The 16,320-nt window shown below is 52.7% G+C and overlaps 1 protein-coding gene across 5 annotated transcripts in view; it reads right to left on the bottom strand.

Moving 5' to 3' along the window:
- The window catches only part of LOC143767968 (uncharacterized), a 45,602-nt gene extending 30,022 nt beyond the window's left edge, over window positions 1–15,580 (bottom strand). The window contains exons 1-7 of one of the 5 annotated variants that reach the window (XM_077256550.1): window positions 15,451–15,580; window positions 4,013–4,194; window positions 2,225–2,347; window positions 1,916–2,095; window positions 1,706–1,829; window positions 1,534–1,622; window positions 1,244–1,334 (exon numbers count right to left, since the gene is read on the bottom strand). In XM_077256550.1, the coding sequence (XP_077112665.1) occupies window positions 1,244–1,334; window positions 1,534–1,622; window positions 1,706–1,829; window positions 1,916–2,095; window positions 2,225–2,302 (562 nt within the window). In that variant the 5' untranslated portion in view covers window positions 2,303–2,347; window positions 4,013–4,194; window positions 15,451–15,580. The other 4 variants (XM_077256549.1, XM_077256551.1, XM_077256552.1 and 1 more) reach the window with 4 other exon arrangements.
- Between the last annotated feature and the right edge of the window lie 740 nt (window positions 15,581–16,320).

Raw genomic sequence — 16,320 nt, 5'->3', positions numbered from 1 at the left:
AGTGATTGTGCCAGGGTTGTCAATTGGTTCGTAGCACTCTGCTATGCATGACAGGGGCGACCATGTCGATAGCTGATGCAAGAGTGGCATTGTAGAAAGCATAGACAGTGTCTGTGTCGTGGAGTGAGGATATGGATGCTAGTGGTAGGATAGAGTCAGAAAGTGTATGGGTGTCTAGGTGCACGGGGTTTCTGCGTGGGTGCCCATGTTTCTGGACATGGGTGACAGGTGAGGAGGACAGGGATGAGAAAGTGAGTAGATGGTGGTCAGATAGAGGGAGAGGGGAGGTTGTGAAGTTAGATAGGGAGCAGAAACGGGTGAAGACAAGGTCTAATGTGTGTCCATCTGTGTGGGTGGCTGAGGAGGACCACTGAGTAAGTCCTAAGGATGAAGTAAGGGACAGGAGTTTGGAGGCTACTGACTGGTGGGTGTCAATGGGGGATGTTGAAATAACCCATGATGATGGTGGGAATGTCAGCAGAGAGAAAGTGAAGGGTGAAGAATTGGTCAATAAAGGCAGTGGTCGGGCCCGGCCATTTGGAGGTTGTAGGGGGGAGTAGATGCAGACAGTGTGGAATTCAAAAGAAGGGAGGATAAGGGAGGGTAGAGGTGGGATTGGATTAAAGGTATGGTTGGAAGAAAGGAGAAGACACACTCCCCCACCATGTTTATTGCCAGGGCGAGGAGTGTGGGTGAAGTGGAAGCCACCGTAACATAGTGCAGCGGGGGAGGCTGTGTCAGAGGATGTCAGCCATGTTTCGGTGATGATTCGGACATCACACATTTTCCTGTAAGGACACTACAGGGGAGATACGTGGACATTCTCCCTCCTGCTCTATGAATGTCCACTAAAATCAGCCTATAAAATAACTTGCAGTAAACTGACCCAACATGTAGTGTGCTGGAGGAAACTATTCTGGTTTTACCTCACTGAAGCCATGCGCAGTGACACACATCTCCCTTCCATCACTTCACCAGTGACTGTCACACTACGCACGCTGTCATTTGACTTTTAAGTTTACAGATCTAGGCAGGTAAGTGTATCCTCCAGGTTGTACATTCTATAGAAAAGGATTTCACAATTTCACAAAGTAATTTCAACATTTTCAGATGGATGAGAATGTTGTAGTCCATTGGCAAAATGGTGACTGTGGTACAGCCGGACTACACCACCGATAAAACAGCCACAGCAGGTGACTGAGAAGAATCTGTGACTTCTCTGCATTTCAAGATTACTACTCACCTGGGTAGTCATATGTAGGAATCTTCTCTTTACACTGCTCATCACCCCTCACATATGTCTCTGTAGTATTAATATGGGTCAGATCTTCACCCTGAAACAAATATTGTAAAAGTCACAGACAGAGGTAGAAGTCCCATCTATGATCAGCTCTAATCCTGCCATCTCCACGGTTCTCATTACACAAGTATAAAACATATAATACTGGTGGATAAAGCAACACTGAAAACAAGACCTTCACAGCCGTCTACACATGTTAGGGGAGATCTCATGACACCTTCTTCTCCATCTACCTGAGGAACGTTGGGATCTTCTTGTGTACAGTCCTGTGGAAGAAGAGGATGGGGACATCTCTCTGGTGTTGTCCTCTTACTGGATAGATCTAGAGGAAACACATACAGGGACTGAATTCATTCTTTACATACAGATAATTATAGGCCGTGTGTAATTAGTCCTGTCTATTACCTGGTGATGTGAGGGGCTGGGGAACCTCCATCATGACGTCCTTATACAGATCTTTGTGTCCTTCTAAATACTCCCACTCCTCCATGGAGAAATAGATGGCAACATCCTGACACCTTATAGGAACCTGACACATACAATGATATCATCATCCCCCGATCCCTTCATAGTGTTACTGTACGTATAATGCCCCAGCATTCCCAGCAGTGTCACCTCTCCAGTCAGCAGCTCAATCATCTTGTAGATGAGTTCTAGGATCTTCTGGTCATTGATGTCCTCATGTATCAGGGGGTGAGGTGGAGGCCCCGTGATTGGGCTCATTAGTCTTCCCCATCCCTCAGACACAGGGTCCTGACAGCACTCACTAGAGGTCTTCTTCACTACTGTGTAATCCTGGTTATGGAGAGACACATTAATAAATCTCACTACAGACATTTCCAGAGTCCTCACCTCTCCAGTTTTGTCCATCTGTTATTCCCATAGATAAGAATGTTGTAATGTGACGTCATCAGAATCTCTCACCTCTCCAGTAAGCCGGAAGAGGATCTCTAGGGTGAGGTGTAATATCCTCTCTGCCATCTTGTCTCTGTCCATATCCATCCTTGATGGGTAATTCAGAAAAAAAATCTTAATATAGAAGATCTTCTATGAAAGGATCAGATATGGTAGAGACCTGAGTTAGAAGATGAGCCGATATAACATCATAAAAATTCTCTGTAATTAGCAAATTGCTGGAGATAATAAAGCAAACACATCAGGAGATAGAACGTGTAGATGTTGTATTTAGAGTTGAGCACATTTGTCCGGGTCCCTGCTAAGTCACCAAGCTATAGCACTAACTGAATAAGCTGCAGAGGGAACCAGGATATATGGAACGCGCCGGTTGGCCAGATCGGTGCTGCAGCTGCATGTGTCGCGGCTGTGTCACTATCACAACAAATGCATGGAGAGCTCGATACACAGGCAGCGCTCTCCATGCATGTGTTGTGACAGCGACACAGCAGTGACACATGCAGCTGCAGCACCGATCATCTGGTCAACCGGCGCGCTCCATATATCCGGGTTCCATCTGAAGCTTATTCGGTTAGTGCTATAGCTTGCCGAGTAAGTAGGAACCTAAACAAATTCACTCGACTCTAGTGCTCTAGTCTTGTATGGACTGGAACATAAGTGAATTGCTGAGTAGGACATCTCCTCCATGCTCCCAATCACTGGCGATGTTACTCACTGCTTTGGCGACTGATTGTTACAGCCAATCATAAGTTCGTTAGGACTGAGCAGAAAATACAGAGACTGGCGGGGACCCAGGCAGCAATTGTAATTTTGTTATTTTACACTATTTAGTTTCCTTCTTTACATCTACTAATAAAACCTATATAGTTTAGGCCACAGACAACAAGCAGTTTCTTCCTCGGAGTCGGCAGCTGAATACGTTCCTCATAGACTCATCTTCCATAACGCTAATTCTCGCATCATTTCCCGACCCTGGAATCGGCATTAGTAATACTGCAGGAGATATTCATTACACGGGACAGGAGAAATAACTACTTCATGATGAGGACGACATCTTCATCTTCTACTACGGCTCAGATTTGTCCAGAGTCGGTCACTGACTCCATCCCCACCGGCCGTCTATATGAAGGTTTCCCGTCTTCCCCGCACTGTAATCTTCTATCACGTTAGATCTCAGCTCTGAGTCACACACAGAAGTTTGAGGCTTTAAGAAAAGATGGTTGGTAAGAACCAAGACAGGAGATATATGAGGTACAGGGTTTTTTTGTCTCAGGATATGGTTTTTAGCATTTTCTTGTAGGATTCCATATTGCATGAAAAACACCAACAGGAAAAAAAATGGTACTGTGGAAACATTATACTGTGTGGGAACCAAGAAAAATGCACTGAACGGTATCAAGAATGGGGATAAATGAGAATGTATTATCTAGTGGTGTCAGTGGTAGCAGATTGTGGGGCATCTTGTATTATTATAATGTGTGTGGAGGATATCGATACTGGGGGAACATTATACTGTGTGGGGGCCAAGAAAGTGGCACCGTACTATGAGACTAACACGTTTCCTAAACAAAACCCCCTAAATATATTTTATAACAACCCCACAATCTGTGACTCTTCAGGGTAAATCACTCTCACCATTGGATTAGGGCTGATACTATGGAGCTAAAGTGACTAAACAGACTTTGTCACCTCCATAAAGGGGCACTTTTCCGTGTTTGTCAGAAATGTCTGAGGATTATTAGAGGCGATAGTTTCCCCCCAATTAGAAGGGACACCTGTGGATATTGGGGTCTTTACCTGCTACAGTTCTGGTGGGAATTACTCGGTAAAGTGCTGGAATAACTTTCTCCCAAAGGGTTAAATGGCGTCTGTAACTTCAATGTCTTTCTATGAAGCTTCTTCTCTGCACTTTCTTCCTCTGTTTTCTGCCGTATTTCTATTACTCTCCGGAATCAGGAATGTATTAAGTCCTATAGAAACTGTGGAGAAAGAATAATTTCTAATTCTGTGTTTCCAGGGAATTGGCTGCGATATCCCCTGTGCAATATATTTCTAGCATTAATGCGCCAGTAATGGGGAATCTCCAAATCCCTCCACCAGCAGAGCCGCACCCCACAGAGAATAATGGAGCCTCCATCACTGACCTCCACCCGCAGGGCCGCCCTCCACATAGAGAATAATGGAGCCTCCAGCACCGACCTCCACATAGAGAATAATGGAGCCTCCAACACCGACCTCCACCCGCAAGGCCGCACTCCACATAGAGAATAAAGGAGCCTCCATCACTGACCTCCACCCGCAGGGCCGCACTCCACATAGAGAATAATGGAGCCTCCAGCACCGACCTCCACCCACAAGGCCGCACTCCACATAGAGAATAATGGGGCCTCCAGCACCGACCTCCACCCACAGAGCCGCACTCCACATAGAGAATAATGGAGCCTCCAGCACCGACCTCCACCCGCAGAGCCACACTCCACATAGAGAATAATGGAGCCTCCAACACCGACCTCCACCCGCAAGGCCGCACTCCACATAGAGAATAATGGAGCCTCCAGCACCGACCTCCACCCGCAGAGCCGCACTCCACATAGAGAATAATGGAGCCTCCAGCACCGACCTCCACCCGCAGAGCCACACTCCACATAGAGAATAATGGGGCCTCCAGCACCGACCTCCACCCACAGAGCCGCACTCCACATAGAGAATAATGGGGCCTCCAACACCGACCTCCACCCGCAGAGCCGCACTCCACATAGAGAATAATGGAGCCTCCAGCACCGACCTCCACCCGCAGAGCCGCACTCTACATAGAGAATAATGGAGCCTCCAGCACCGACCTCCACCCGCAGAGCCGCACTCCACACAGAGAATAATGGGGCCTCCAGCACCTACCTCCAACCACAGAGCTGCACTCCACATAGAGAATAATGGAGCCTCCAGCACCTACCTCCACCCTCAGCGCCGCACCCCACATAGAGAATACTGGTTTTTACTTACCGGTAATAGGATTTTACAGAGTCCACGACAGCACCCATTACGAGAGAGGGGATCCGCCCACCATCCAGACTGGAACCTACAGGTTAAAAAGGGGCAGTCCCCCTCGCTACTCCAGTTTGTGTTACAGAGTACAAGGGATACCGCCAATGAATCAGTACATGATAATAATACCTTAAACAATACTAAATACCATCATCTCTATAGAGTGATCTGCAATGCACACCTTCCAATAGGGTGCAAGAATAAGTGATTAAATACAGGGGGAATGTGCGGGTGCTGTCGTGGCCTCTGTAAAATCCTATTACCGGTAAGTAAAAAACGGTTTTCCTATCGCCACGACAGCACCCACTACGAGAGAGTTTGAAAGACTATTTAACTGGGTGGGACCACAGCACTAAGTACTGAATGCTCAAAGTGTAGACTGGAATTAGCAGATAGATCAAGGCGATAGTGTCTATAAAAGGTGGAAGGTGATGACCATGTTGTAGACTTACATAACATATCAATGGGCACATCCACCTTCTCCGCCCAGGATGAATCCATAGCCCGAGTGGAGTGTGCTCTAATGCCTTCTGGTGGAGTCTCTCCTTTGGCAGAATAGGCAGGGCATATCGCATCTCTGATTCATCTAGCGATAGTATTTTTTGTGACACTCGAACACTTCTTCCGATTCTGGAAAGAGACAAACAAAGAGCTACTCTGCCTCCAGCTTTCTGTTTTATCTAAATACTCTAATACTGCCCTTTCAACATCTAGACTAGAGTATGGTATCTTTTATCCTCCTCTGAGACTGGATTATCATAAAAAGATGGTAGACATATCTCCTGACTCCTATGAAACCTAGACGCTATGGAGGCGTCGTGTTTTGACGGACCGTTGGCACATGTAACTTTTCTTGTGCGTCGCGTCCGCCATTTTGGACCACGCATGCGCGGCCGAAACTCCGCCCCCTCCTCCCCGGACTGCAGAATGGGCAGTGGATGCGTTGTAAAACTGCATCCGCTGCCCACGTCTTGCAGAATTTCACAGCATCCGTCGGTACATCGGCCCGACGCATTGCGACAGGCCCATACCGACGGATCAGTGTGAAAGTAGCCTAAGAGTTCTTTTAAATTCGAAGCGTTTTGGGATTCTAGACCTGACCATTGACCCTGGGCCAGAACCTCCCCCATGTGGGCCCCTCAACCAAATGGACTGGCAGCCGTCGTGACTATTTTGTCCGGTCTGATGCTCCACTGAACCCCTCATGATGGATGGAGAATGTCTAGCCACCATCTTAGGTTGTAAAGAGTGGCTGGTGATAGGCTGAGTCTCCCATCTAGACAACCTTGAAGCCTTCTTTCTGCTTCGAGGATCTCAGACTGCAGCATTTGATTATGAGCTTGAGCCCATTGTACCGCCGGTATACACGATGTCAAAGACCCTAGAGGGACATTGCGTCTCCTAAAATTAGATCTGGATTCTTCCTCACTGCTCTGACTTTGCAAATAATCCTTTCTTTCTTGTCTTCTGGAAGAAAACATGACTGCTCTTCTGAGTTTAGAAGAATACCCAGGAAAACTTGACATGTTTTGACTTTTTTTATGTTGATCATCCAACCGAGGCCATGCAGAGATGATATTATAGCATTTACACGGGCCTTACAATTGGCAGATTGAATTCCCAACTATTAAGAAATCATCCAAATAGGGTACCACAAGGGTATCCCTCTCCCTGACATGGGCCATTACTTCCGCAATAATCTTAGTAAATATTCTTGGAGCCATGGACAGGCCAAAGGGCACTGCTACAAACTGAAAATGCCTAACCTGATCTTTTAACCGCACCGCCATTCTGAGGAACTGCTGGTGATCTCTGTAAACTGGTAGATGGTAGTACGCATCTTTTAGATCCAGTACCCACATGTAACACCTGGGAAATAAAAGTTTAGTCGTCGATTTAATAGACTCCATCTTAAAAGCGTGATATTGAAGAAATTTATTCAATTTCCGTAAATTTATGATAGTCCTAAAGGACCCATCAGGTTTAGAAATCAAAAATAGAGGAGAATAAAACCCCTTCTCCTGATCCTTTGGAACTTTTACAATAACCCGCTTTTTTTTTAAATTAATTGCTGGATCTCTTTCTCTAAGTCATGTTGCTGACCTGGAGAATCAAGAGTAGTCAATATAAACTGATTTGGAGGCATCTTCTGAAACTCCAACCCCGATGCAATTACCCCAGGATCCAGCTACTAGAAATTATCTTGGTCCATTGGTTAAGGAAGTATCTTAATCTACCCCCTACAGGAAGGTCCGTTCTATCTATAATTGCGTCTACGTCTTGATAATGAAGAGGAGGTCCCGAAGTATGCACCTTTTTTCTTCTGTTCCGCTGGTTCCCAATCACGGCTATAGCCGGGTGGTCAGACTGAAATCTTTGGAAAGGCATCAGTCTTCTGAAGGCGTTTCTAAAATTAGGATTAAACACCTTAGGAAATCCTTTCTTCCTATCCTCTGCTTTCGCAAGGATATCATCCAGCACGGGGCCAAATAGGTACTCGCCCCTGCATGGAATAGTGCACAACTTGGCTCTAGCCTGAGCATCCCCTTTCCAGGTTTTAAGCCAAAGTGCGTGACGGGCAGCATTCGAAAGACCAGCCGATCTTGCTGCCAACTTCAAAGAGTCCACCGATGCGTCTGCTAAGTAGGCTACTCCTTCCCGGATCTGGGACAGGGAGTCTAACAATTTGTCTCTGGGAACTTTTGCTTTAAGCTGGTCCTCTAGCTGACTTACCCAGACCATTATAGATCTGGCCGTACAAGTACTGGCGATCGCAGGTTTAAAGGCTCCTGAAGATGACTCCCATACTTTCTTCAGGAACATGTCTGCTTTCCTGTCAGATGAATCTTTAAGCAGACCTACATCTTCAAGTGGTAAAGATGCAGACTTTGAGGTGGAAGCCACCGCTGCGTCCACCTTACGGACTTTAACCCACTGGGACAAAAGCTCAACATCAAAGGAGTATCTTCTTTTTGCAGATGATGGTAAAAAACCCTTATCCTGTTTATCCCATTCTCTTCTAATCAGATCCTTGACCGTATCAACTACTGGGAAAGTTCTGCGATTTTTCTGACATAACCCAGCAAACATCATCTCCTGGGTGGATCTAGGTTCTCTATTGTCTGACACCTATGGTGGATCGAACCGCTTTAACTAAGGTTTCCATATTTTCCATAGCAAAGCACGGTCTCTCTTCCTCATCTGAGAAGGATGGCGAAGAAGCGTCTGAGCATTCACCCTCCTGTAGAGAGAGGCTAGAATCAGACAACATATCCACACTGATTTTCCCTTGCCGTCTAGTTTTAAGGGAACTTCTGATTTCTTCCATAATAACCTCCCTTAAACTTGATGTACGGAGGGGAGCTTCCTCTTCTAACGTACGGCAAATACAAGCCTGACAACTTTTTAACATAGCTGTCTGGCAATGGTTCTGTGCATAAGGCACACTGCTTGTGTTTTCGAGGCCTTCTTAACCTATAACAAAGCATAGGAAAAACGGAATTGTCAGCTACTAAGTGTAGATTCATACACTCACCCAAGGCTGATGAAAGAGTACCGGTTCCAGAGGAGGTGAAGTGACACGTGACGCTGGGGTGCTTGAACTCTGCTTCCTGCGTCTCACATCGCTGCTGCGTGACCGGCTCTTTTCCTGCTGCTCAGGCACCTGCAGGTGCTCGGCGTCCCCTACAGAGGACATCTCGGCGCACACTTGCCCCTTGCTGCGGCTCCTTTTTAAATGAATTGCCACGCTTCTCCTCCTGAATCTGCGCAGAAGCGCCGTGCTTATGGGACCCAGGGCGGCATTTCCCAGATACCTGGGATCGCATCGTTCCGACCAGACAAGGGGGGCTGCACGCAGTACACCCCCGATGCTGCTTCCAGAGTCCCCGATTCTGCCGTTCTCGTGGACACTGCGCAGAGGCCTGGTGGACCTGGGTAAGAGGATCCTGCACCTGGGTAAGAGGATCCTGCAGACTCCAGACAGGAACCCGAACTGGAGAAGTGAGGGGGACCGCCCCTTTTTAACCTGTAGATTCCTGTCTGGATGGTGGGCGGATCCCCTCTCTCGTAGTGGGTGCTGTCGTGGGGATAGGAAAAATTGAGCCTCCAGCACCGACCTCCACCCGCAGAGCCGCACTCCACATAGAGAATAATGGAGCCTCCAGCACCGACCTCCACCCGCAGAGCCGCACTCCACATAGAGAATAATGGAGCCTCCAGCACCGACCTCCACCCGCAGAGCCGCACTCCACATAGAGAATAATGGAGCCTCCAGCACCGACCTCCACCCGCAGAGCCGCACTCCACATAGAGAATAATGGAGCCTCCACCACCGACCTCCACCCGCAGAGCCGCACTCCACATAGAGAATAATGGAGCCTCCACCACCGACCTCCACCCGCAGAGCCGCACTCCACATAGAGAATAATGGAGCCTCCAGCACCGACCTCCACCCGCAGAGCCGCACTCCACATAGAGAATAATGGGGCCTCCAGCACCGACCTCCACCCGCAGAGCCGCACTCCACATAGAGAATAATGGGGCCTCCAGCACCGACCTCCACCCGCAGAGCCGCACTCCACATAGAGAATAATGGAGCCTCCAGCACCGACCTCCACCCGCAGAGCCGCACTCCACATAGAGAATAATGGAGCCTACAGCACCGACCTCCACCCGCAGAGCCGCACTCCACATAGAGAATAATGGAGCCTCCAGCACCGACCTCCACCCGCAGAGCCGCACTCCACATAGAGAATAATGGAGCCTCCAGCACTGACCTTCAGCCGCACTCCACATAGAGAATAATGGAGCCTCCAGCACCGACCTCCACCCGCAGAGCCGCACACCACATAGAGAATAATGGGGCCTCCAGCACCGACCTCCACCCGCAGAGCCGCACTCCACATAGAGAATAATGGAGCCTCCAGCACCGACCTCCACCCGCAGAGCCGCACTCCACATAGAGAATGGGGCCTCCAGCACCGACCTCCACCCGCAGAGCCGCACTCCACATAGAGAATAATGGGGCCTCCAGCACCGACCTCCACCCGCAGAGCCGCACTCCACATAGAGAATAATGGAGCCTCCAGCACCAACCTCCACCCGCAGAGCCGCACTCCACATAGAGAATAATGGAGCCTCCACCACCGACCTCCACCCGCAGAGCCGCACTCCACATAGAGAATAATGGAGCCTCCAGCACCGACCTCCACCCGCAGAGCCGCACTCCACATAGAGAATGGGGCCTCCAGCACCGACCTCCAACCGCAGAGCCGCACTCCACATAGAGAATAATGGAGCCTCCAGCACCGACCTCCACCCGCAGAGCCGCACTCCACATAGAGAATAATGGAGCCTCCACCACCGACCTCCACCCGCAGAGCCGCACTCCACATAGAGAATAATGGAGCCTCCAGCACCGACCTCCACCCGCAGAGCCGCACTCCACATAGAGAATAATGGAGCCTCCAGCACCGACCTCCACCCGCAGAGCCGCACTCCACATAGAAAATAATGGAGCCTCCAGCACCGACCTCCACCCGCAGAGCCGCACTCCACATAGAAAATAATAGGGCCTCCAGCACCGACCTCCACCCGCAGAGCCACACTCTACATAGAGAATAATGGAGCCTCCAGCACCGACCTCCACCCGCAGAGCCGCACTCCACATAGAGAAAGATGGAGCCTCCAGCACCGACCTCCACCCGCAGAGCCGCACTCCACATAGAGAATAATGGGGCCTCCAGCACCGACCTCCACCCGCAGAGCCGCACTCCACATAGAGAATAATGGAGCCTCCAGCACCGACCTCCACCCGCAGAGCCGCACTCCACATAGAGAATAATGGAGCCTCCAGCACCGACCTCCACCCGCAGAGCCGCACTCCACATAGAGAATAATGGAGCCTCCAGCACCGACCTCCACCCGCAGAGCCGCACTCCACATAGAGAATAATGGAGCCTCCAGCACTGACCTTCAGCCGCACTCCACATAGAGAATAATGGAGCCTCCAGCACCGACCTCCACCCGCAGAGCCGCACACCACATAGAGAATAATGGGGCCTCCAGCACCGACCTCCACCCGCAGAGCCGCACTCCACATAGAGAATAATGGAGCCTCCAGCACCGACCTCCACCCGCAGAGCCGCACTCCACATAGAGAATAATGGGGCCTCCAGCACCGACCTCCACCCGCAGAGCCGCACTCCACATAGAGAATAATGGGGCCTCCAGCACCGACCTCCACCCGCAGAGCCGCACTCCACATAGAGAATAATGGAGCCTCCAGCACCAACCTCCACCCGCAGAGCCGCACTCCACATAGAGAATAATGGAGCCTCCACCACCGACCTCCACCCGCAGAGCCGCACTCCACATAGAGAATAATGGAGCCTCCAGCACCGACCTCCACCCGCAGAGCCGCACTCCACATAGAGAATAATGGAGCCTCCAGCACCGACCTCCACCCGCAGAGCCGCACTCCACATAGAGAATAATGGAGCCTCCACCACCGACCTCCACCCGCAGAGCCGCACTCCACATAGAGAATGGGGCCTCCAGCACCGACCTCCAACCGCAGAGCCGCACTCCACATAGAGAATAATGGAGCCTCCAGCACCGACCTCCACCCGCAGAGCCGCACTCCACATAGAGAATAATGGAGCCTCCAGCACCGACCTCCGCCCGCAGAGCCGCACTCCACATAGAGAATAATGGAGCCTCCAGCACCGACCTCCACCCGCAGAGCCGCACTCCACATAGAGAATAATGGGGCCTCCAGCACCGACCTCCACCCGCAGAGCCGCACTCCACATAGAGAATAATGGAGCCTCCAGCACAGACCTCCACCCGCAGGGCTGCACTCCACATAGAGAATAATGGGGCCTCCAGCACCGACCTCCACCCGCAGAGCCTCACTCCACATAGAGAATAATGGAGCCTCCAGCACCGACCTCCACCCACAGAGCCGCACTCCACATAGAGAATAATGGAGCCTCCAGCACCGACCTCCACCCGCAGAGCCGCACTCCACATAGAGAATAATGGAGCCTCCAGCACCGACCTCCACCCGCAGGGCTGCACTCCACATAGAGAATAATGGAGCCTCCAGCACCGACCTCCACCCGCAGAGCCTCACTCCACATAGAGAATAATGGAGCCTCCAGCACCGACCTCCACCCGCAGGGCTGCACTCCACATAGAGAATAATGGAGCCTCCAGCACCGACCTCCACCCGCAGAGCCTCACTCCACATAGAGAATAATGGAGCCTCCAGCACCGACCTCCACCCGCAGAGCCACACTCCACATAGAGAATAATGGGGCCTCCAGCACCGACCTCCACCCGCAGAGCCGCACTCCACATAGAGAATAATGGGGCCTCCAGCACCGACCTCCACCCGCAGAGCCGCACTCCACATAGAGAATAATGGAGCCTCCAGCACCGACCTCCACCCGCAGAGCCGCACTCTACATAGAGAATAATGGAGCCTCCAGCACCGACCTCCACCCGCAGAGCCACACTCCAGATAGAGAATAATGGAGCCTCCAGCACCGACCTCCACCCGCAGAGCCTCACTCCACATAGAGAATAATGGAGCCTCCAGCACCGACCTCCACCCGCAGAGCCACACTCCACATAGAGAATAATGGAGCCTCCAGCACCGACCTTCACCCGCAGAGCCGCACTCCACATAGAGAATAATGGAGCCTCCAGCACCGACCTCCACCCGCAGAGCCACACTCCAGATAGAGAATAATGGAGCCTCCAGCACCGACCTCCACCCGCAGAGCCTCACTCCACATAGAGAATAATGGAGCCTCCAGCACCGACCTCCACCCGCAGAGCCACACTCCACATAGAGAATAATGGAGCCTCCAGCACCGCCCTCCACCCGCAGAGCCGCACTCCACATAGAGAATAATGGAGCCTCCAGCACCGACCTCCACCCGCAGAACCGCACTCCACATAGAGAATAATGGGGCCTCCAGCACCGACCTCCACCCGCAGAGCCGCACTCCACATAGAGAATAATGGGGCCTCCAGCACCGACCTCCACCCGCAGAGCCACACTCCAGATAGAGAATAATGGAGCCTCCAGCACCGACCTCCACCCGCAGAGCCTCACTCCACATAGAGAATAATGGAGCCTCCAGCACCGACCTCCACCCGCAGAGCCACACTCCACATAGAGAATAATGGAGCCTCCAGCACCGCCCTCCACCCGCAGAGCCGCACTCCACATAGAGAATAATGGAGCCTCCAGCACCGACCTCCACCCGCAGAACCGCACTCCACATAGAGAATAATGGGGCCTCCAGCACCGACCTCCACCCGCAGAGCCGCACTCCACATAGAGAATAATGGGGCCTCCAGCACCGACCTCCACCCGCAGAGCCACACTCCAGATAGAGAATAATGGAGCCTCCAGCACCGACCTCCACCCGCAGAGCCACACTCCACATAGAGAATAATGGAGCCTCCAGCACCGCCCTCCACCCGCAGAGCCGCACTCCACATAGAGAATAATGGAGCCTCCAGCACCGACCTCCACCCGCAGAGCCGCACTCCACAAAGAGAATAATGGGGCCTCCAGCACCGACCTCCACCCGCAGAGCCGCACTCCACATAGAGAATAATGGAGCCTCCAGCACTGACCTCCACCCGCAGAGCCGCACTCCACATAGAGAATAATGGAGCCTCCAGCACCGACCTCCACCCGCAGAGCCGCACTCCACAGAGAATAATGGAGCCTCCAGCACCGACCTCCACCCGCAGAGCCGCACTCCACATAGAGAATAATGGGGCCTCCAGCACCGACCTCCACCCGCAGAGCCGCACTCCACATAGAGAATAATGGAGCCTCCAGCACTGACCTCCACCCGCAGAGCCGCACTCCACATAGAGAATAATGGAGCCTCCAGCACAGACCTCCACCCGCAGAGCCGCACTCCACATAGAGAATAATGGAGCCTCCAGCACTGACCTCCACCCGCAGAGCCGCACTCCACATAGAGAATAATGGAGCCTCCAGCACCGACCTCCACCCGCAGAGCCGCACTCCACAGAGAATAATGGAGCCTCCAGCACCGACCTCCACCCGCAGAGCCGCACTCCACATAGAGAATAATGGGGCCTCCAGCACCGACCTCCACCCGCAGAGCCGCACTCCACATAGAGAATAATGGAGCCTCCAGCACCGACCTCCACCCGCAGAGCCGCACTCCACATAGAGAATAATGGAGCCTCCAGCACCGACCTCCACCGCAGAGCCGCACTCCACATAGAGAATAATGGAGCCTCCAGCACCGACCTCCACCCGCAGAGCCGCACTCCACATAGAGAATAATGGAGCCTCCAGCACTGACCTCCACCCGCAGAGCCGCACTCCACATAGAGAATAATGGAGCCTCCAGCACTGACCTCCACCCGCAGAGCCGCACTCCACATAGAGAATAATGGAGCCTCCAGCACCGACCTCCACCCGCAGAGCCGCACTCCGCATAGAGAATAATGGAGCCTCCAGCACCGACCTCCACCCGCAGAGCCGCACTCCACATAGAGAATAATGGAGCCTCCAGCACCGACCTCCACCCGCAGAGCCGCACTCCACATAGAGAATAATGGAGCCTCCAGCACCGACCTCCACCCGCAGAGCCGCACTCCGCATAGAGAATAATGGAGCCTCCAGCACCGACCTCCACCCGCAGAGCCGCACTCCACATAGAGAATAATGGAGCCTCCAGCACCGACCTCCACCCGCAGAGCCGCACTCCACATAGAGAATAATGGAGCCTCCAGCACCGACCTCCACCCACAGAGCCGCACTCCACATAGAGAATAATGGGGCCTCCAGCACTGACCTCCACCCGCAGAGCCACACTCCACATAGAGAATAATGGAGCCTCCAGCACCGACCTCCACCCGCAGAGCCGCACTCCACATAGAGAATAATGGAGCCTCCAGCACCGACCTCCACCCGCAGAGCCTCACTCCACATAGAGAATAATGGGGCCTCCAGCACCGACCTCCACCCGCAGAGCCACACTCCACATAGAGAATAATGGAGCCTCCAGCACCGACCTCCACCAGCAGAGCCGCACTCCACATAGAGAATAATGGAGCCTCCAGCACCGACCTCCACCCGCAGAGCCGCACTCCACATAGAGAATAATGGAGCCTCCAGCACTTACCTCCAGGTAGAAGCTAGAGTGTATGGGCTCCTTCCAGGTGTGACGTCATTTCCGGGGGCGTGTCCTATCGGGAGGGGGCGTGTTCTCCGAGGCGGCAGAGGACAGCAGCATGACAGCTTGTGGACGCCATGGAGGTCAGTGGTTTCAGGGTGAAAAATGCTACTTGCCGATCGCTATTCGCTATTGGGGGGAGGCCCTGTGGTGGTCGACCTACTTGTCTGTGTGGGGAGTGACCCGTGGTGGGATTTTGGGGGGTTCTGCTGCTGCTGGCTGTTGTGGGGGACCCCTGTGGTGGGATTTTGGGGGGCTCCGCTGCTGCTGGCTGTTGTGGGGGACCCCTGCGGTGGGATTTGGGGGGGCTCCGCTGCTGCTGGTTATTGTGGGGGACCCCTGTGGTGGGATTTTGGGGGGCTCTGCTGCTGCTGGCTGTTGTGGGGGACCCCTGTGGTGGGATTTTGGGGGGCTCCGCTGCTGCTGGCTGTTGTGGGGGACCCCTGTGGTGGGATTTTGGGGGGCTCCGCTGCTGCTGGCTATTGTGGGGGACCCCTGCGGTGGGATTTGGGGGGGCTCTGCTGCTGCTGGCTGTTGTGGGGGACCCCTGTGGTGGGATTTTGGGGGGCTCTGCTGCTGCTGGCTGTTGTGGGGGACCCCTGTGGTGGGATTTTGGGGGGCTCCGCTGCTGCTGGCTGTTGTGGGGGACCCCTGTGGTGGGATTTTGGGGGGCTCCGCTGCTGCTGGCTATTGTGGGGGACCCCTGCGGTGGGATTTGGGGGGGCTCCGCTGCTGCTGGCTGTTGTGGGGGACCCCTGCGGTGGGATTTGGGGGGGCTCCGCTGCTGCTGGTTATTGTGGGGGACCCCTGTGGTGGGAT

This window comes from Ranitomeya variabilis, chromosome 4 (genome assembly GCF_051348905.1).
Source record: "Ranitomeya variabilis isolate aRanVar5 chromosome 4, aRanVar5.hap1, whole genome shotgun sequence".
NCBI lineage: Eukaryota > Metazoa > Chordata > Amphibia > Anura > Dendrobatidae > Ranitomeya > Ranitomeya variabilis.
Note: the sequence above shows the minus strand (reverse complement) of the source record. Positions and strands in the feature narration are given on the sequence as shown.